The sequence below is a fragment of the Salvelinus namaycush genome, chromosome 28 (genome assembly GCF_016432855.1).
Source record: "Salvelinus namaycush isolate Seneca chromosome 28, SaNama_1.0, whole genome shotgun sequence".
Taxonomy (NCBI): domain Eukaryota; kingdom Metazoa; phylum Chordata; class Actinopteri; order Salmoniformes; family Salmonidae; genus Salvelinus; species Salvelinus namaycush.
This window is the reverse complement of record NC_052334.1, coordinates 25,285,899-25,307,426: the sequence shown is the minus strand read 5'-3', so window position 1 is coordinate 25,307,426 and position 21,528 is coordinate 25,285,899. Positions and strand designations below refer to the sequence as shown.

Genomic DNA, 21,528 nt, shown 5'->3' with positions numbered 1-21,528 from the left:
ACTGCCTCATTGCCTGTATCCGCTACGGGTCCGCGGTCAAACGACCACCCCTCATCACTGTCAAACGCTCCCTAAAACACTTCTGCGAGCAGGCCTTTCTAATTGACCTGGCCCGGGTATCCTGGAAGGATATTGACCTCATCCCATCAGTTGAGGATGCCTGGTCCTTCTTTAAAAGTAACTTCCTCACCATCTTAGATAAGCATGCCCCATTCAAAAAATGCAGAACTAAGAACAGATATAGCCCTTGGTTCACTCCAGACCTGACTTCCCTCGACCAGCACAAAAACATCCTGTGGCGGACTGCAATAGCATCGAATAGTCCCCGCGATATGCAACTTTTCAGGGAAGTCAGGAACCAATACACACAGTCAGTCAGGAAAGCAAAGGCTAGCTTTTTCAAGCAGAAATTTGCATCCTGTAGCTCTAACTCCAAAAAGTTCTGGGACACTGTAAAGTCCATGGAGAACAAGAGCACCTCCTCCCAGCTGCCCACTGGACTGAGGCTAGGTAACACGGTCACCACCGATAAATCCATGATAATCAAAAACTTCAACAAGCATTTCTCAACGGCTGGCCATGCCTCCACCTGGCTACTCCAACCTCGGCCAACAGCTCCGCCCCCCCCCCCCGCAGCTACTCGCCCAAGCGTCCCCAGCTTCTCCTTTACCCAAATCCAGATAGCAGATGTTCTGAAAGAGCTGCAAAACCTGGACCCATACAAATCAGCTGGGCTTGACAATCTAGACCCTCTATTTCTGAAACTATCCGCCGCCATTGTCGCAACCCCTATTACCAGCCTGTTCAACCTCTTTCATATCGTCTGAGATCCCCAAGGATTGGAAAGCTGCCGCGATCATCCCCCTCTTCAAAGGGGGAGACACCCTGGACCCAAACTGTTACAGACCTATATCCATCCTGCCCTGCCTATCTAAGGTCTTCGAAAGCCAAGTTAATAAACAGATCACTGACCATCTCGAATCCCACCGTACCTTCTCCGCTGTGCAATCCGGTTTCCGAGCCGGTCACGGGTGCACCTCAGCCACGCTCAAGGTACTAAACGATATAACCGCTATCGATAAAAGACAGTACTGTGCAGCCGTCTTCATCGACCTGGCCAAGGCTTTTGCCTCTGTCAATCACCATATTCTTATCGGCAGACTCAGTAGCCTCGGTTTTTCTGATGACTGCCTTGCCTGGTTCACCAACTACTTCTCAGACAGAGTTCAGTGTGTCAAATCGGAGGGCATGTTGTCCGGTCCTCTGGCAGTCTATGGGGGTACCACAGGGTTCAATTCTCGGGCCGACTCTTTTCTCTGTATATATCAATGATGTTGCTCTTGCTGCGGGCGATTCCCTGATCCACCTCTATGCAGACGACACCATTCTGTATACTTCTGGCCCTTCCTTGGACACTGTGCTATCTAACCTACAAACGAGCTTCAATGCCATACAACACTCCTTCCGTGGCCTCCAACTGCTCTTAAATGCCAGTAAAACTAAATGCATGCTTTTCAACCGTTCGCTGCCTGCACCCGCCCGCCCGACTAGCATCACCACCCTGGACGGTTCCGACCTAGAATATGTGGACATCTATAAATACCTAGGTGTCTGGCTAGACTGTAAACTCTCCTTCCAGACTCATATTAAACATCTCCAATCCAAAATCAAATCAAGAATCGGCTTTCTATTTCGCAACAAAGCCTCCTTCACTCACGCCGCCAAACTTACCCTAGTAAAACTGACTATCCTACCGATCCTCGACTTCGGCGATGTCATCTACAAAATAGCTTCCAATACTCTACTCAGCAAACTAGATGCAGTTTATCATAGTGCCATCCGTTTTGTTACTAAAACACCTTATACCACCCACCACTGCGACCTGTATGCTCTAGTCGGCTGGCCCTCGCTACATATTCGTCGCCAGACCCACTGGCTCCAGGTCATCTATAAGTCCATGCTAGGTAAAGCTCCACCTTATCTCAGTTCACTGGTCACGATAACAACACCCACCCGTAGCACGCGCTCCAGCAGGTATATCTCACTGATCATCCCAAAAGCCAACACCTCATTTGGCCGCCTTTCCTTCCAGTTCTCTGCTGCCTGTGACTGGAACGAATTGCAAAAATCGCTGAAGTTGGAGACTTTTATTTCCCTCACCAACTTTAAACATCAGCTATCTGAGCAGCTAACCAATCGCTGCAGCTGTACATAGTCCATCTGTAAACAGCTCACCCGATTTACCTACCTCAACCCCTTACTGTTTTTATTTATTTACTTTTCTGCTCTTTTGCACACCAGTATCTCTACTTGCACATGATCATCTGATTTATCACTCCAGTGTTAATCTGCTAAATCGTAATTATTCGCTCCTATGGCCTATTTATTACCTACCTCCTCATGCCTTTTGCACACAATGTACATAGACTCATTTTTTTTTTATATATAATTTTTTTCCTACTGTGTTATTGACTTGTTTATTGTTTACTCCATGTGTAACTCTGTGTTGTCTGTTCACACTGCTATGCTTTATCTTGGCCAGGTCGCAGTTGTAAATGAGAACTTGTTCTCAACTAGCCTACCTGGTTAAATAAAGGTGAAATAAAAATTAAAAAAAATACTGCAGCATAAATACTGGAGGCTGAGACAGGAGGGGTCAGGAGACACTGTGGCCCCATCCGATGATACCCCCGGACAGGGCCAAACAGGCAGGATATAACCCCACCCACTTTGCCAAAGCACAGCCCCCACACCGCTAGAGGGATATCTTCAACCAACAACTTACCATCCTGAGACAAGGCCGAGTATAGCCCACAAAGATCTCCGCCACGGCACAACTCAAGGGGTGGCGCCAAACCAGACAGGAAGACCACGTCAGCGACTCAACCCACTCAAGTAACGCACCCCTCCTAGGGACGGCATGGAAGAGCACCAGTAAGCCAGTGACTCAGCCCCTGTAATAGGGTTAGAGGCAGAGAATCCCAGTGGAGAGAGGGGAACCGGCCAGGTAGAGACAGCAAGGGCGGTTCGTTGCACCAGAGCCTTTCTGTTCACCTTCACACTCCTGGGCCAGACTACACTCAATCATATGACCTACTGAAGAGATGAGTCTTCAGTAAAGACTTAAAGGTTGAGACCGAGTCTGCGTCTCTCACACGGGTAGGCAGACCATTCCATAAAAATGGAGCTCTATAGGAGAAAGCCCTGCCTCCAGCTGTTTGCTTAGAAATTCTAGGGACAATTAGGAGGCCTGCGTCTTGTGACCGTAGCATACATGTAGGTATGTACGGCAGGACCAAATCGGAAAGATAGGTAGGAGCAAGCCCATGTAATGCTTTGTAGGTTAGCAGTAAAACCTTGAAATCAGCCCTTGCCTTAACAGGAAGCCAGTGTAGGGAGGCTAGCACTGGAGAAATATGATCAACTTTTTTGCTTCTAGTCAGGATTCTAGCAGCCATATTTAGCACTAACTGAAGTTTATTTAGTGCTTTATCCGGGTAGCCAGAAAGTAGAGCATTGCAGAATTCTAACCTAGAAGTAATAAAAGCATGGATACATTTTTCTGCATCATTTTTGGACAGAAAGTTTCTGATTTTTGCAATGTTACGTAGATGGAAAAAAAGCTGTCCTTGAAACAGTCTTGATATGTTCGTCAAAAGAGAGATCAGGGTCCAGAGTAACGCCGAGGTCCTTCACAGTTTTATTTGAGACGACTGTACAACCATCAAGATTAATTGTCAGATTCAACAGAAGATCTCTTTGTTTCTTGGGACCTAGAACAAACATCTCTGTTTTGTCCGAGTTTAAAAGTAGAAAGTTTGCAGCCATCCACTTCCTTATGTCTGAAACACAGGCTTCTAGCGAGGGCAATTTTGGGGCTTCACCATGTTTCATTGAAATGTACAGCTGTGTGTCATCCGCGTAGCAGTGAAAGTTAACATTATGTTTTCGAATGACATCCCCAAGAGGTAAAATATATAGTGAAAACAATAGTGGTCCCTAAAACGGAACCTTGAGGAACACCGAAATTTACAGTTGATTTGTCAGAGGACAAACCATTCACAGAGACAAATTGATATCTTTCCGACAGATAAGATCTAAACCAGGCCAGAACTTGTCCATGTAGACCAATTTGGGTTTCCAATCTCTCCAAAAGAATGTGGTGATCGATGGTATCAAAAGCAGCACTAAGGTCTAGGAGCACGAAGACAGATGCAGAGCCTCGGTCTGACGCCATTAAAAGGTCATTTACCACCTTCACAAGTGCAGTCTCAGTGCTATGATGGGGTCTAAAACCAGACAGAAGCATTTCGTATACATTGTTTGTCTTCAGGAAGGCAGTGAGTTGCTGCGCAACAGCTTTTACAAACAATTTAAAGAGGAACGGAAGATTCGATATAGGCCGATAGTTTTTTATATTTTCTGGGTCAAGGTTTGGCTTTTTCAAGAGAGGCTTTATTACTGCCACTTTTAGTGAGTTTGGTACACATCCGGTGAATAGAGAGCCGTTTATTATGTTCAACATAGGAGGGCCAAACACAGGAAGCAGCTCTTTCAGTAGTTTAGTTGGAATAGGGTCCAGTATGCAGCTTGAAGGTTTAGAGGCCATGATTATTTTCATCACTGTGTTAAGAGATTTAGTACTAAAACACTTGAGTGTCTCCCTTGATCCTAGGTCCTGGCAGAGTTGTGCAGACTCAGGAATATGCAGATTTAAAGAGGAGTACATAATTTGCTTTCTAATGATCATGATCTTTTCCTGAAAGAATTTATTACTGCTGAAGTGAAAGCCATCCTCTGTTGGGGAATGCTGCTTTTTAGTTAGCTTTGCGACAGTATCAAAAATAAATGTAGGATTGTTCTTATTTTCCTCAATTAAGTTGGAAAATAGGATGATCGAGCAGCAGTGAGGGCTCTTCGATACTGCACAGTACTGTCTTTCCAAGCTAGTCGGAAGACTTCCAGTTTAGTGTGGCGCCATTTCCGATCCAATTTTCTGGACGCTTGCTTCAGAGCTCGGGTATTTTCTGTATACCAGGGAGCTAGTTTCTTATGACAAATGTTTTTAGTTTTTAGGGGTGCAACTGCATCTAGGGTATTGCGCAAGGTTAAATTGAGTTCCTCAGTTAGGTGGTTAACTGATTTTTGTCCTCTGACGTCCTTGGGTAGGCAGAGGGAGTCTGGAAGGTTATCAAGGAATCTTTGGGTTGTCTGAGAATTTATAGCACAACTTTTGATGCTCCTTGGTTGAGGTCTGAGCAAATTATTTGTTGCGATTGCAAATGTAATAAAATGGTGGTCCGATAGTCCAGGGTTATGAGGAAAAACATTAAGATCCACAACATTTATTCCATGGGACAAAACTAGGTCCAGAGTATGACTGTGGCAGTGAGTAGGTCCAGAGACATGTTGGACGAAACCCACTGAGTCGATGATGGCTCCGAAAGCCTTTTGCATTGGGTCTGTGGACTTTTCCATGTGAATATTAAAGTCACCAAAAATTTGAATATTATCTGCTATGACTACAAGGTCCAATACGAATTCAGGGAACTCAGTGAGGAACGCTGTATATGGCCCAGGAGGCCTGTAAACAGTAGCTATAAAAAGTGATTGAGTAGGCTGCATTGATTTCATGACTAGAAGCTCAAAAGATAAAAACGTCTTTTTTTTTGTTGTAAATTGAAATTTGCTATCGTAAATGTTAGCAACACCTCCGCCTTTGCGGGATGCACGGGGGATATGGTCACTAGTGTAACCAGGAGGTGAGGCCTCATTTAACACAGTAAATTCATCAGGCTTAAGCCATGTTTCAGTCAGGCCAATCACATCAAGATTATGATCAGTGATTAGTTCATTGACTATAACTGCCTTTGAAGTGAGGGATCTAACATTAAGTAGCCCTATTTTGAGATGTGAGGTATCACGATCTCTTTCAATAATGGCAGGAATGGAGGAGGTCTTTATTCTAGTGAGATTGCTAAGGCTAACACCGCCATGTTTAGTTTTGCCCAACCTAGGTCGAGGCACAGACACGGTCTCAATGGGGATAGCTGAGCTGACTACACTGACTGTGCTAGTGGCAGACCCCTGGCCTGCACCCTATTTCATTGTGGAGCTAGGGGACTTAGAGCCCTGTCTATGTTCCTAGATAAGATGAGATCACCCCTCCAGCTAGGATGGAGTCCGTCACTCCTCAACAGGCCAGGCTTGGTCCTGTTTGTGGGTGAGTCCCAGGAGGGCCAATTATCTACAAATTCTATCTTTTGGTAGGGGCAGAAAACAGTTTTCAACCAGCGATTGAGTTGTGAGACTCTGCTGTAGAGCTCATCACTCCCCCTAACTGGGAGGGGGCCAGAGACAATTACTCGATGCCGACACATGTTTCTAGCTGATTTACACGCTGAAGCTATGTTGCGCTTGGTGACCTCTGACTGTTTCATCCTAACATCGTTGGTGCCTACGTGGATAACAATATCTCTATACTCTCTACACTCGCCAGTTTTAGCTTTTTAGCCAGCACCATCTTCAGATTAGCCTTAACGTTGGTAGCCCTGCCCCCTGGTAAACAGTGTATGATCGCTGGATGATTCGTTTTAAGTCTAATACTGCGGGTAATGGAGTTGCCAATGACTAGGGTTTTCAATTTGTGAGAGCTAATGGTGGGAGCCTTCGGCGTCTCAGACCCCGTAACGGGAGGAGTAGAGACCAGAGAAGGCTCGTCCTCTGACTCCGACTCGCTGCTCAATGGGGAGAACCGGTTGAAAGTTTCTGTCGGCTGAATGAGCGACACCGGTTGAGCAATCCTACAGCATTTCCCTCCAGAAGCCATGAGAAAGTTGTCCGGCTGCGGGGACCGTGCGAGGGGATTTATACTAATGTTACTATCTGTACTTACTGGTGGCACAGACGCTGTTTCATCCTTTCCTACACTGAATTTACCCTTGCCTAACGATTGCGTCTGAAGCTGGGCTTGCAGCACAGCTATCCTCGCCGTAAGGCGATCGTTCTCCTGTATATTATGAGTACAGCGACTGCAATTAGAAGGCATCATGTTAATGTTACTACTTAGCTTCGGCTGTTGGAAGTCCTGATGAACCATGTCCAGATAAAACGTCCGGAGTGAAAAAGTTGAATGAAAAAAAGTTGAGTGAGGGAAAAACTAAAAATATAAACGGTAATTAAAAAGTAAAAACCGTAAAGTTGTCAGGTAGCTAAGTAAGGTTGGCAACAAAACGCACAGCAGCACGTAAACATGTCTGCAAGTTGTCACAACATAACTGATTTGTCTCAAACACATTAAGAAGGAAAGAAATTCACACAAATTCACTTTTAACAAGGCACTCCTGTTAATTGAAATGCATTCCAGGTGACTACATCATGAAGCTGGTTGAGAGAATGCCAAGAGTGTGCAAAGCTGTCATCAAGGCAAAGGGTGGCTACTTTGAAGAATCTAAAATCTGTTTTGATTTGTTTAACACTTTTTTGGTTACTACATGATTCCATATGTGCTATTTCATAGTTTTGATGTCTTCACTAATATTCTACAATGTAAAAAATTGTCAAAATAGAAAAACCCTTGAATGAGTAGGTTTTGTCCAAACTTTTGACTGGTAATGTATATATTTCCACACACTGGAATAATACTGTGAAATTGTGAAAATTATGATGCCCTTTTAGTGTAGCTGTTTTGAAAAGACTGCCTGAAATTTCAGCCTGTTTTAGTGGGATGGAGTTTTGGCCTTCCATAGTGACATCACCATGCGGTGAATGAGTTAATAAACCAATAAAGAGTTCCAAACCTCTGCCAATAACAGCAAATGTTCCGTTTTTCCCTCCCCCACTGAATTTTTTTTCTTTGCTAAGAAGCTATTTTGTTTGTTTTCAGTTAAAATTGTCAAAAATGATCACAGTAAGGTACTTAATTGTTACACAGAAATGATTTAATATTGAGATAAAACGGCTGCATTGGACCTTTAAATTGACACAAAGTCAATGAGAGGTCCTGCACATGCATGCTTTGATAGGGGAAATGGACCATAATGGTGAACCACAGGATTGGAAAAAAGTAGCCACAGTATTTAGACAAAAAGGAAGGAGGAAAGAAAGTGCAATATTTTTAGTCCAAATTACAGTGTTAGAACAGTGCGCTGCGCAGCGGAGTGTCCTGGGATTGGAATGGCATGCTAGTGCTAAGCCCCATCCTTTCCTCATGCCCTCTCTGTGGACCTTCTCTCTGCCCTTCTCAAGTCCTGCTGCAGGACCGCTGGCCGCCCCCATTCCGGCTTAATCACACCCCCTCAGCTGAGCTGGGTGACACATGCCACCACAGTGTGTGCTTCACTCACCCTGTGTGTGACTGTGTGGTGAACCTGTTAGCAGGAGCAGAGTTGGGTGATACCAGTTCAGCAAGTCTGCAGTCTCTAGAAATATACAAATTCTACCTGTTTCAGCCCTGTCTTTGTTTACTGTTGCTGCAGCTTCTCATGGGGACTGAGTGAAGGAAATCCCACTCTGGTGCAAAGCTAAGTTCATATGAGGTCTCTGAGTTAGCAGGGCCTCTTTGCTGAGCTGCAGAAGTACATTGTTATTGCCTCCCTCCCTCCTAGAAACCAGAAACTCTGAACATTACAGTACATTAGAATATTTTTGCTGATAGACTGGTTAAAGACACCTTGCCAACCACCCAGCTAAAACTGAAAACAGCTACTCATGCTTTTCATGGTTTCGCCTGTGAAACGTGCCTTTAAATATTCTTTCCTAGGAAAGCTTGTGGTTAGCACAGGGATGAGTGGGAGTGAGATTATTGCTTTCCTTCTTTCAGCATTTATGCCAGTTGGAGTGCAAGTTGCATCAGCACATCTCTTGTGAAAGGTTGGTTGGGTTTAAAGGTCTGCAGCATATGTTTTTATGTGGTAATTTTCACACATGTCATTATTGGTTCGGAATGTGATACACACAAAAAATGACTTGTACATATCCAGAGAAAGGTGTATTGCCTGTCTTGCCTTGGGCTGTCAGGTTACTACCTACTACCTGACAGCCCAAGTCAAGACGGGCAATACAAGAAATTAAGACGAATATGAGTAATAGGCTACTTGTGCAGGGAAGGAACTGTAGTAATCGACAAGCTTGCCTGTAAGTCTTAATTAAATACACCAATAAAATGTAAAATGTATTTTAAAATGTATTTTAAGACAATTGCTTCAAATTTCTACAAGCCAGTCATTTTGATGTCTTGATATATCCTCTTTCTTCACTTAGGGGGATTTTTGGCTCCAGTTTGCCCACGAAAGATGAAGAGAGAGAAAAATAATTGCTGCTGGTAAGCAGATAGTCAGTATCCAGCTCTTTCAGAAGGGGGACTCTTGAAGGAACCTAGATGGAACGCAACAGGATTGGTGGATGACCTGTCATGGTGTGGCCCAGCGCCAAGACATTATGTCTTTATATACTGTTAACAGATGACCAGACAGTCCTGAATGTGCATTGCTACCCACACTGTCTCTGCCTCTCCGGTTGTCTCTCATCACCTCTGCAAGCTGCTGCCACTGCATTTTGTGCTGCTCCTCTGAAGAAGACTATCTTGAATAAGGCACAGTTTGACTCTTACTGTATATCCATAGAGGAAAGTGTTATAGATTTTACAAAAGCATCAGTGTTTCTTTGGGTGTAAAAAAAAAAGATGGCTCTTCAGATGCTTCTCCTGACAGTAATGTCCATGTCGGTTCTGGCTTGGAACTTCCAAGCGGAGGCAACCTACCATCCCCGCCAGACAGTCCACCACGAACACTCTGCTAACATGGAAAACCTCCTGCCCGAAAACCTCCTGCTCGAAGTCGTGCCCAAAGTCTTGCCTGAGGTCTTGCTTGAGGTCTCCCATCCTGTCAACCTCAGCCGCACTTTCTATGGGATCATGTTCGATGCTGGGAGCACAGGCACCCGGATCCACATCTACACATTTATCCAGAAAGACCCAGGTGAGTGTTTTCTCTCTCTTTTTCTGTGTATCTCATTCAGTATCTCTCAGCCTTAGCTTAGTCCCAGGAGCCAATAGGGGTTTACATTCAGCTGTCTCCCAGAGAGTATATGTTTGCTGTTGGGTCATTCGCTCTGTGGTGTAAAGACGAACATGTGCCGTCAGCATGGGGAGAGAGCAATCATGGGCAAGACCGAACCAAGAGGCAGCTGAGTTGTAGTTTTAATCATCTGTTAGTGTGGCCGAAATCCCTAAAAACGAATCTCTAATAATGGACTTTGATATGCTGTTTTTGTATTTACTTTACTTTAAACATCAGTGATTGTAAAGCCTAGCAATGGAGTGATTGAGGCAACAAAGCAAATTTCAAAGCACACATTAATGCAGAAGAGTTCTGTTATTTCACACATTTCATATATTTATATCTTGTTTGAAAATTGAATGCATTCTCCCCATCTACTTTTTGTCTTTTTAGTTGAGCTGCCAGTTCTGGACAATGAGATGTATCATGCGGTGAAGCCTGGTCTGTCTGCCTATAAAGATAAGCCTGAAGAGGTATGTATCATGTCTATCATTTTCTCATTTAGGCTTTGCGATGTAGACCATGTAATTACATGAACTGATTCTGCTGAAGCTGTCACTAAGTCTGATCTTTATCGTCTTGGGATCTACATCTTAAAAACCAGACGATGTGAAGTCCTATGTGGACAAACATATCAACCCTTTAATCAACTGAATACGTTAATGCCGGTATATACTTCATTCACTGTTGAAATATCTATGTCAGCCCTTTTGGTCACGGCTGTGATTTGAGAGTGTTCCAGTGGAGACCCTGCTCATCTGTTAATGCCTTTTATCCCATTCAGGGTGGGAACACGATCAGAGCACTGCTGAAGGTGGCCAAGAAGACGGTGCCAGAGGATGAGTGGAAGCAGACCCCGGTGGTCCTGAAAGCCACAGCCGGGCTCCGCCTCCTGCCCGAGGAGAAGGCTAATGCTCTGCTGGATGAGGTGAGGCACGTTTTCTCTCCCCTCAGTTTGGCACAGGGATGACCCGTCCTGCCAAGGATCGGGACATGAAACTGCTAAGTGCTTACAAGTGTTCTTGAAAAACTGTGGGGGAAAGTCTACCCACTTCGAGGTGGCAATCACTGTGCAAAAAACTGCTGTTTTGGGGTCTGGAGTAGTGGAATATGTCATTTGAATTATTAAATTAGTGCGGCTACTCTAGCCATGCTTGTGGTTTTGCATTCCGTCATTCTCAGACAAATGTGCCTCATAACAATTCCTGAGTCTTGAGATAAGTATCTATTTTTATTTTCTTATTGTCTTTATTCAGCATGATCTTTATTAATATGCACTGTCATCATAAATTGTCTCCGTAGGTTCGGGAAGTCTTTGACGAGTCCCCCTTCTTTGTACCGAACAACAGTGTCTCCATAATGAATGGAACAAATGAAGGTATGTCACTTTGTTGGTGCCACAAACATTTGTCTTTCATTTTCTTTTATGGTACTGTGGTATTGTGGGTATGTTGGTAAAGAGGAAAACTGTAGAAATTGCTTAGATTAGCTAAACGCTGCAGTATTGTCAAACCAGGTGGTTGGTATCTCCCAACACTGTCCTCGTAACATGTGTTTATAAGAGCTCTATCGCTACCTCATAGAGCAATTAAATAACCTTGTCTGGGTTGTCCTTCCCACACTCAATATTAAGTGATCCTCCACATCACTCATTAAGACACCCGCACCAACTCCTGTTTCATCAGATGTGCAATTCATTAGCCTCACTTTATGAGAGCCATAACATGAGCTCTGAGACAGTAGTAATGCCCTGGGTTGGTCTATCCATGTCAGACAAATATTGCTAATGTAACAGCTGCTAAATGAATGAAAACTAGTATAACCTCCAATATCTTAACTGACAGTCTCTGAACTGCATGTGTTCAAATGGCAATATGTATCAGTAACTTCCAACAACACGATTACAAAGGCAACAATTGCGTATGATTTGGCTCGAGTGTTTTACTCATACACTCTCCATCTACTCTCTCTTGTAGGAGTCCTGGCCTGGGTAACAGTGAACTTTTTGACAGGTAAGACATTGCTCATGTTTTGTTAAGGTGGTGTTAATGGTCAGGGGGGTCATTTCTGAGGTTTAAACACTGTACACAGTTGCAGAGCAGTGAAAGTCTCCTGTCTGACTGTCTTGAATGTTGGCCACCATCTGGTCACGGTGGGATGCAAAATTCCCTCACTTTTTACACAGAGTTAGTGTAACATTTATTTTAAAACCTATCCTATGCCCAAAATGATAGCCGCCGTGTTAAAGAAATCTAAATATATTTTAGATTCTTCAAGGTAGCCAGCCTTTGTCTTGATGACAGCTTTGCACACTCTTGGCATTCTCTCAACCAGCTTCATGAGGTAGTCACCTGAAATGCATTTTAATTAACAGGTGTGCCTTGTTAAAAGTAAATTTGTGGAATTTCTTTCCTTCTTAATGCGTTTGAGCCAATCAGTTGTGTTGTGACAAGGTAGGGATGGTATACAGAAGATAGCACTATTTGGGAAAAGACCAAGTCCATATTATGGCAAGACCAGCTCAAATAAGCAAAGAGAAACGACAGTACATCATTACTTTAAGACATGGTCAGTCAATGCGGAAAATTTCAAGAACTTTGAAAGTTTGCAGTCACAAAAACCATCAAGCGCTATAATGAAACTTGCGCTTATGAGGACCGCCACAGGAAAGGAAGACTCAGAGTTACCTCTGCTGCAGAGGATAAGTTCATTAGAGTTTCCAGTGTCAGAAATTGCAGCCCAAATACATCTTTCACAGAGTTCAAGTAACAGACACATCTAAACATCAACTGTTCAGAGGTGACTGCGTGAATCAGGCCTTCATGGTCGAATTGCTGCAAAGAAACCACTACTAAAGGACACCAACAAGAAGAACAGACTTGCTGGGGCCAAGAAACACGAGCAATGGACATTAGACCAGTGTAAATCTGTCTTTTGGTCTGATGAGTCCAAATTTGAGATTTTTGGTTCCAACCGTCATGTCTTTGTGAGACACAGAGTAGGTGAACGGATGATCTCCGCATGTGTCGTTCCCACCATGAAGCATGGAGGAGGAGGTGTGATGGTGTGGGGGTTCGTTGCTGGTGACACTGTCTTTATTTATTTAGAATTCAAGGCACACTTAACCATCATGGCTACCACAGCATTCTGCAGCGATACGCCATCCCATCTGGTTTGCGCTTAGTGGGACTATAATTTGTTTTTCAACAGGACAATGACCCAACACACCTCCAGGCTGTGTAAGGACTATTTGATCAAGAAGGAGAGCGATGGAGTGCTGCATCAGATGACCTGGCCTCCACAATCACCCGACTTTAACTCAATTGAGATGGTTTGGGATGAGTTGGACTGCAGAGGGAAGGAAAAGCAGCCAACAAGTGCTCAGCATACTCCTACAAGACTGTTGGAAAAGCATTCCAGGTGATGTTGGTTGAGAGAATGCCAAGAGTGCGCAAAGCTGTCAAGGCAAAAGGTGGCTACGTTGAAGAATCTCAAATATAAAAATATTTTTATTAACACTTTTTTGGTTACTACGTGATTCCATATGTGTTATTTCATAGTTTTCATGTGTTCACTATTTTTCTACAATGTAGAAAATCATAAAAATAAAGAAAAACCCTTGAATGAGTAGGTGTGTCCAAACTTTTGACTGGTACTGTATACAGTTGAAGTCGGAAGTTTACATATACTTAGGTTGGAGTCATTAAAACTAGTTTTTCAACCACTCCACACATTTCTTGTTAACAAACTATAGTTTTTCCAGGTCGGTTAGGACATCTACTTTGTGCATGACACAAGTAATGTTTCCAACAATTTTTTACAGACAGATTATTTCACTTATAATTCACTGTATCACAATTCCAGTGGGTCAGACGTTTACATTACAACACTAAGTTGACTGTGCCTTTAAACAGCTTGGAAAATTCCAGAAAATGATGTCATGGCTTTAGAAGCTTCTGTTGGGCTAATTGACATCATTTGAGTCAATTGGAGGTGTACCTGTGGATGTATTTCAAGGCCTACCTTCAAACTCAGTGCCTCTTTGCTTGACATCGTAGGAAAATCAAAAGAAATCAGCCAAGACCTCAGAAAAAACATTGTAGACCTCCACAAGTATGGTTCATCCTTGGGAGCAATTTCCAAATGCCTGAAGGTACCATGTTCATCTGTACAAACAATAGGACGCAAGTATAAACACCATGGGACCACGCAGCCATCATACCAGGAAGGAGACGCGTTCTGTCCCCTAGAGATGAACGTACTTTGGTGCGAAAAGTGCAAATCAATCCCAGAACAACAGCAAAGGACCTTGTACAAGGTACAAAACTATCTATATCCACAGTAAGACGAGTCCTATATCGACATAACCTGAAAGGCCGACTTTTTTGGAGAAATGTCCTCTGGTCTGATGAAACAAAAATAGAACTGTTTTGCCATAATGATCATCGTTATGTTTAGAGGAAAAATGGGGATGCTTGCAAGCTGAAGAACACCATCCCAACCGTGAAGCACGGGGGTGGCAGCATCATGTTGTGGGGGTGCTTTGCTGCAGGAGGGTCTGGTGCACTTCACCAAATAGATGGCATCATGAGGGAGGAAAATTATGTGGATATATTGAAGCAACATCTCAAGACATTAGTCTGGAAGTTAAAGCTTGGTCGCAAATGGGTCTTCCAAATGGACAATGGCTTAAGGCAAAATGGCTTAAGGACAACAAAGTCAAGGTATTGGAGTGGTCATCACAAAGCCCTTACCTCAATCCCATAGAATATTTGTGGGCAGAACTGAAAACGCGTTTGCGAGCAAGGAGGCCTACAAACCTGACTCAGTTCCACCAGCTCTGTCAGGAGGAATGGGCCAAAATTCACCCAACTTATTGTGGGAAGCTTGTGGAAGGCTAACCGAAACGTTTGACCCAAGTTAAACAATTTAAAGGCAATGCTACCAAATACTAATTGAGTGTATGTAAACTTCTGATCCACTGGGAATGTGATGAAAGAAATAAAAGCTGAAATAAATCATTCTCTCTACTATTATTCACATTCTTAAAATAAAGGGGTGATCCTAACTGACCTAAGACAGGGAATTTTTACTAGGATTAAATGTCAGGAATTGTGGAAAACTGAGTTTAAATGTATTTGGCTAAGGTGTATGTAAACCTCTGACTTTAACTGTATCTATTAGAATGCCTGTCTTTGTCTCAAGCGGGTGGTTGGAAAATGAATGAATTCTAAATGCAGTATGTGGTCAATGTACAGTACCTGTATGTTCTACTTTCTGTTTATAATGTTGATGATGAATAGCATCCTGTCTATAGTTTTCTATTTCCAATTCTGTGTGTTTGACTTTCCATCTGTTTGCTTTAGGTCACTTGTATGCCAAAACCAGGAAGACAGTGGGGATCCTGGACTTGGGTGGAGGATCTACCCAGATCACTTTCCTTCCAAAATCAAAGGTAAATGTTAAACTGAACTCCACTGATGTTTTATGAAGATTTAGATAACCATTGCTATTTAATTAGACATTACTCAACCCCTCTCTCTGTACCCATAGAAAACAGTTTTCACTGCCCCAGCCAGTTACATTGCCAACATCAACATGTTCAACCACACTCTACAACTCTATACTCACAGGTGAGTAAACAAGCATTGGTGCAGCATTTATAGTACAGATCTTCATTTTGTAGGAAATTAATCATGCTGTAACAGGAAATGTGAATTATTATGTGGATTATAATTCATGGAAATATTTGTAGGGGTTGATACATTTTTCGTAAAGGAAAATCAAGTTGGAAATTTCAAAGTGGAAATTACAAACTTCAGAAGCCTTTTTAAAACTCAACACACTACAAGTTGTACATTTTCCTTTTGCTCCCAGAACAGCCCTAATTTGTTGGAGCATGGACTCTACAAGGTGTCAAGCGTTCCACAGGGATGCTGGCCCATGTTGACTCCAACATGTTGACACTGTTGTGTCAAGTTGGCTGGATGCCATTTGGGTGGACCATTCTTGATACACACAGGAAACTGTTGAGAGTGAAAAACCCAGCAACGTTGCGGTTCTTGACACACCGTTGCGCTTGGCACCTACTACCATACCCCGTTCAAAGGCACTTAAATATTTTGTCTTGACCATTCACCCTCTTAATGGCACACATACACAATCCGTGCCTCAAATGTCTCAAAGCTTAAAAATCCTTATTTAACCTGTCTCCTCCCCTTCATCTACACTGATTGAAGTGGATTTAACAAGTGACATCAATAAGGGATCATAGCTTTCACCTGGAATCACCTACGTCATGGAAAGAGCACATGTTCTTAATGTTTTGTGTACTCATTGTATATCATGGCATGCAATGAAAATAGCATACTCACAATACCTTGGCATTGTCATGAATGTATTCTGAATATCTGTCCTCATTCAGCTACCTTGGAAATGGACTTGTAGCGGCTCGATTGGCAACTCTTGGGGCTTTGGGGGCTGATGGTAATTTGAATTGTCATACAGTATTTGCTTAGCTATTCAAGCTAGGCAACTGCAGTCATCTGTTCAGGCTGGATAAATACATTTGTATAATGCTGCAAGACACACTAGATTTCTATAAATCAGACACACTATTTAACTGTCATCCTCGTTGGGGACAATGCAATAACCAATCTGGTTTACTCTTTCAGGTCTGGATTGGAAAGTTTTCACAAGTTCCTGTCTACCCAAGAAATTCAGAGAGGACTGGACTTTTGGTGGAATCACCTACAAAGTTAGTGGAATTCCTGACGGTAAGCACAAGATAAAACATACACTTTCGATAATATTACATTTTTTTATAATCCTCGAAACTAGAAATAAATTATTCAGTCTCAGAGCGCAATGTTAGAGTTTAGTTCAGTCTGAGTTGAGAACATTTTCCCACTGGCCAGTGCAGAATGCATGTTTTGTCATTCTTTCTCTCTGCATGCAGACTTTAAACAGTTATAATAGAGCAAACCTTGTGTTTTAAATGAGAGGAAAATTGTGAGTTAACTCCGCAAATAATGCAACACTCCCATACCACGGTCATGTAGACAAAAGATACTGGGTTAGTCCCCGAGCTGTAATTTTTTCTGTGTAAAGAGAGGCTTGATGTTGACCGCTTACAATTATGTGGTAAAAATAGATAACCCAACAGGCGTGTGCTAGTCTTGTCAGCACTTGGTTTCCCCGGTTGTAACCAACAAACCAATCCCAGGGTGCTGTGAAAGTATCCTTTTGGGGTTTTTCTAGTGTAGAGCCCTGGAGAGCCCATAGCCTCAACCCCATTTTGATCTCATAAAGAGGCTCCGGGTTCTCCCAGTGCATTCCACCACAAGCATGCAGCAAACTCAGTTATTTTACTCTCATTTAAAAATAAACCTTTTATTGTTGGTGCCAATTTAAAATTATTCGGACTTGTTAACAATTGACTTGAGTGTTATGTTGTCATGAAGCTGACGTAACTCTATACTTTTATGATACTTGCCTTGAAGATTCAGTAGAGTTTGTGATAACATCAAAATAATCATTAGTATCTATCTGTGTGTGTCTCCAGGCTATGCAGGTTACAAGCTGTGTTACTATGAGGTGATGAGGGTGGTGAAAGGCATCGTGCACCAGCCGTTTGAGGTGAAGGGCAGCAGCATCTTCTATGCCTTCTCCTACTACTTCGACAGAGCTGTGGAGTCAGGCCTCATCGGTGAGTAGACACAGACCAGGACAGATACAAAACCACCATTCAGAAAGCATCCAGTTAAACCTCATAATGATTTGAAAGGATTAAAGTAAAAAAATGAGTAAAATGTTTAGTTATTTTCTTCTCATATACATTTAACTGTAGTTTTTAGGATTTGCTTGGAAAACTGAAATGACAGCTGTTGTTGCAGATGAGAATAAGTATAAATGTTTTGTTTTCCAGATGGCAGTCGCGGTGGCATGGTAGAAGTCAGGGATTTCAAGAAGAGAGCCAAAGAAGGTGAGTGCTAGGCTTTTCCCCTCAGAAACATGTTGACTATATTTATGCAGTACACAGTGTACAAACAAGAAATATTGGTGCTTATTTGCATGTTAGACTCAACAATCTGACGGGCCTTACCAAACATCAGTTCCTCACCACAAAATCCTGCTGTAGAAATACACGCTGTTCTACCTCACACAAACACTCAACCTTGTTTGTGCCCAAACATCTTGGCACTACTGTAACCTAACCTGGAACATTTCCAATATAACCAAGGACCATCAGATGAAATGTCTGATTGATAACTATTCTCAGAGCATAAACAAATATGTTGATATTTGACATACACGTTGACATTTAGCTACTTAACACATTTACAGTAATCTGATGTGGAAAGTGCTCTGGCACGTTAGATTGACATATAGCCTGGGTAAATCTGTTAGAGCGCGTGGCACAATAAATGCCTGTGCTAGATTTACAGCTAGCAGGAACGAGTTGGTGTGTTATGTAAAGTCTGTTTGCATTGCGAAAACAGTCATATAGCCTTGATGAACACGTCAGGCGTTGGGCAGGTCGTCAGGTGTTGGGCAGGTTGGCAGGCAGTTGACCTGGGCAGCTGTGAGCTCTCTCTCTCGTACCTGACAGCCAGAGAGAGACACTGTGTACAGCTAGTCTGTTGGCTCTGCCACCCATCCCCAGAATCACCAACATGTGCAGACCCTCAGTACTTGACTCTTCTCACACCCCCTTTCTCAGTCAGCTAAACAAACAAAATAAACCAAACAAGTTGACCAGCTTTCTATTATGTGGTGTACAGGTTAGAGGTTGTCTGCTGCTTGACCCCACATGAGACATGATACAAGATGTCTCAAAATATGCCCACGCGTGCTGTCATCATAAAACTCAGCATTAGCAGGACAGAACTATGTTACTGTTAAGTAAATACTTGTTAAATATCCACCAAATAAGGTGAATACATAATATTTCTATCACAGTGCTCTCTGCCCTTTGTGATTTGTTGTTAATGTAGTGCCTACCTGATTTGTTTTCAGTGTGCAACAAGATGACCAAGTACCGTCCCATCAGTCCCTTCCTCTGCATGGATATGACATATATCACCTGCCTGTTGAAGGAGGGCTTTGGCTTCAAGGACAACACAATGCTGCAGGTGAGACAGGAACAGGTCACTGGGCACAAAGGTAGGGGACAGGCACCAAGACGTTAATAAGTCAAAACTTAACAAACATCGTTTTTTGTTCTGCTCCACAGCTCGCCAAGAAGGTGAACAACGTTGAGACAAGTTGGGCCTTGGGAGCCACATTTGATCACTTTAACAACCTCAACATCCACTAAGGGCAGCTATCCTAACTGTCTGCAGGCACTGAGAGGGACAGCCTGTTACTTGGGGCATCTCCTCTGCCACTGACCCCTGACTAGCCCCTCCCTCCTGCTCAGCATCACTGCCACGCTCCTCCAGCCTACCCCTCCCCTCCCTCCCTCCTCAGCAATCTCCTGCAAATAATCCAAGAACTGTTGACAAAGAAATCACTATATTTTTTATAAGTAAGGACAGCTATTTCTACTGTATGTTTAACCCATAATTAGTGAGATTACTTTATTTTTGCAAAGCAAGCGTTTACATTTTCGCTTCCTTAGGGCTGTCTGACCTGAAATGCAGTCTTATTTCGCTACCTTTGAGTGTGTAGAGTATTTAAAAGCAATGCGACTAGTAAGGTATTTAGAGAACTTGGGTCATGGAGTGCACTGTAAAGTACAGTGGAATATTTGAAAAAATGGGTTGCAGGAATGACAGTGGGGATCCTGGACTTGGGTGGAGAATCTACCAAGATCACTTTCCTTCCAAAAGGTAAATGTTAAACTGCAACTCATTCTATCTGGAAATGTGTTTCCAGTACATTCTACTGTAGGACAAGTGAATAAGACATTTTCCCTCACAAGGCTTATAACAATAGATGGTTGAAATGACTTAGCCAAAGCTTTCCCCCTCATACTTTGCACCGAACACTTTAACTGCAGATACTGTATTGGAGATCTGTTGCTTGGATGTTGTCTGCAGAGTTGTACATATCCATCCATGTTAAAGGGAGCTGTCCAATTTGAAACAACTCAGGAGGCAAGTAAAGCTCAGAGGGGGGAGATGATAGTGTTCTCACTGAGTAAGTCTTGCATTTGATACATGAATACTATTGTATGTATGGTGTTAATGTTTAAAAGTGCTGCCTTGGTAGACGTGTGGCCTTGCGTAGGATGGCCAGTTGTGTTGAATCAGAGTGAGTGACTTGTGTTTGTGACTGTTGGTGAACTCTGTGTTATTTGTGTTGTCTACGGTGGCGCACTAAATTATCATTGTTCGATCAACCGTGTACAGGACCGTCAGAGGTTTAGCTTGTTGCTGTATTCAGCAACCAGTCATAATGTTATTATTAGAGCGTCTAAGCATGTCAGGTATATCAAAGACCTTCAACCCATTAATCTTTCATTTGTAGGGATATAGCTCTTGGTGCAAGACACACATAATGCTTAATACTGTTTGTAATTTTCTTCTTGTGAACTGTACAAATATTTAAAATGCTGTTGCAATCTGTACAAAATTAAACTTTGCTGTATTACTGCTCCTCGTGCAATCATAGCCGCTATCTGTCCAGTAGCAAACATGTCCAATAACTACTGCTGTATATAACACTACAAAGTAAACCTGTATTAGTAAAATACTTACCAGTCTGTAACTGCTTTGACTTTGCAGATGAAAACTTTCTGCTGCATAATGTTCACTATGTTTTAAGGCGAACTGTTTGACAGATCATGTCAATATTTTATGAAAACCTGGTGCAAGTAAAATGTGTGTATACATTATACATGTATGTTTCAATAAAATACTAAGTGTATTTGATGTATTTGTTTTCCCTAACATGTTCAGTCTTTAAACAGCCCAATATTCAAAACATTAAGAACACCTTCCTAATATTGAGTTGAACACCCCTTTTGCCCCTAGAACAGCCTCAATTCATCAGGACTTTGTGTTGAAATTGTTCAACAGGGATGCTGGCCCATGTTGACTCCAATGCGTCCCACAGTTGTGTCAAGTTGACTGGATGTCCTTTGGGTGGTGGACCGTTCTTAATACACACAGGAAACTTTTGAGCATGAAAAACCCAGCAGCGTTCCAGTTCTTGACACAAACCAGTGCGTCCGGCACCTACAACCATATCCCGTTCAAAGGCACTTAAAATATTTTGTCTTGATAGTTCACCCTCAATGGCACACATTCACATTCCGTCTCGCTTGTCTCAAAGCTTAAAAATCCTTCTTTATCCCGTCTCCTCCCCTTCATCTACACTGATTGAAGCGAATTTAACAAGTGACATCAATAAGGGATGAAAGCTTTCACCTGGTTAGTCTGTCAAAGAAAGAGCAGGTGTTCATAATGTTTTGTGAAACTGGGATACAGGATTTTTTTTTTTTTTACCTTAACTAGGCAAGTCA

The 21,528-nt window shown here is 42.7% G+C and overlaps 1 protein-coding gene across 1 annotated transcript; it reads left to right on the top strand.

Moving 5' to 3' along the window:
- The first annotated feature begins 9,718 nt into the window (after positions 1-9,718).
- entpd5a (ectonucleoside triphosphate diphosphohydrolase 5a) lies at positions 9,719-19,377 on the top strand. Its single transcript, XM_038967322.1, has 13 exons — positions 9,719-9,977; positions 10,452-10,531; positions 10,843-10,986; positions 11,361-11,436; positions 12,035-12,070; positions 15,425-15,513; positions 15,612-15,691; positions 16,483-16,544; positions 16,733-16,834; positions 17,623-17,766; positions 17,986-18,042; positions 19,077-19,192; positions 19,294-19,377. The coding sequence occupies exons 1-13, from the start codon at positions 9,719-9,721 to the stop codon at positions 19,375-19,377; spliced, it is 1,329 nt and encodes a 442-aa protein (XP_038823250.1).
- The last annotated feature ends 2,151 nt before the right edge of the window (positions 19,378-21,528 follow it).

What these genes read in the sequence shown, in the direction of transcription:
- entpd5a (XM_038967322.1), top strand. Translation starts at nt 9,719, where the DNA reads ATGTCGGTTCTGGCTTGGAACTTCCAAGCGGAGGCAACCTACCATCCC. An exon ending in CTACAACTCTATACTCACAG is followed by an intron (nt 15,692 to 16,482) that starts GTGAGTAAACAA and finishes GTCCTCATTCAG; the next exon opens with CTACCTTGGAAATGGACTTG. An exon ending in TGTGGAGTCAGGCCTCATCG is followed by an intron (nt 17,767 to 17,985) that starts GTGAGTAGACAC and finishes TTTGTTTTCCAG; the next exon opens with ATGGCAGTCGCGGTGGCATG.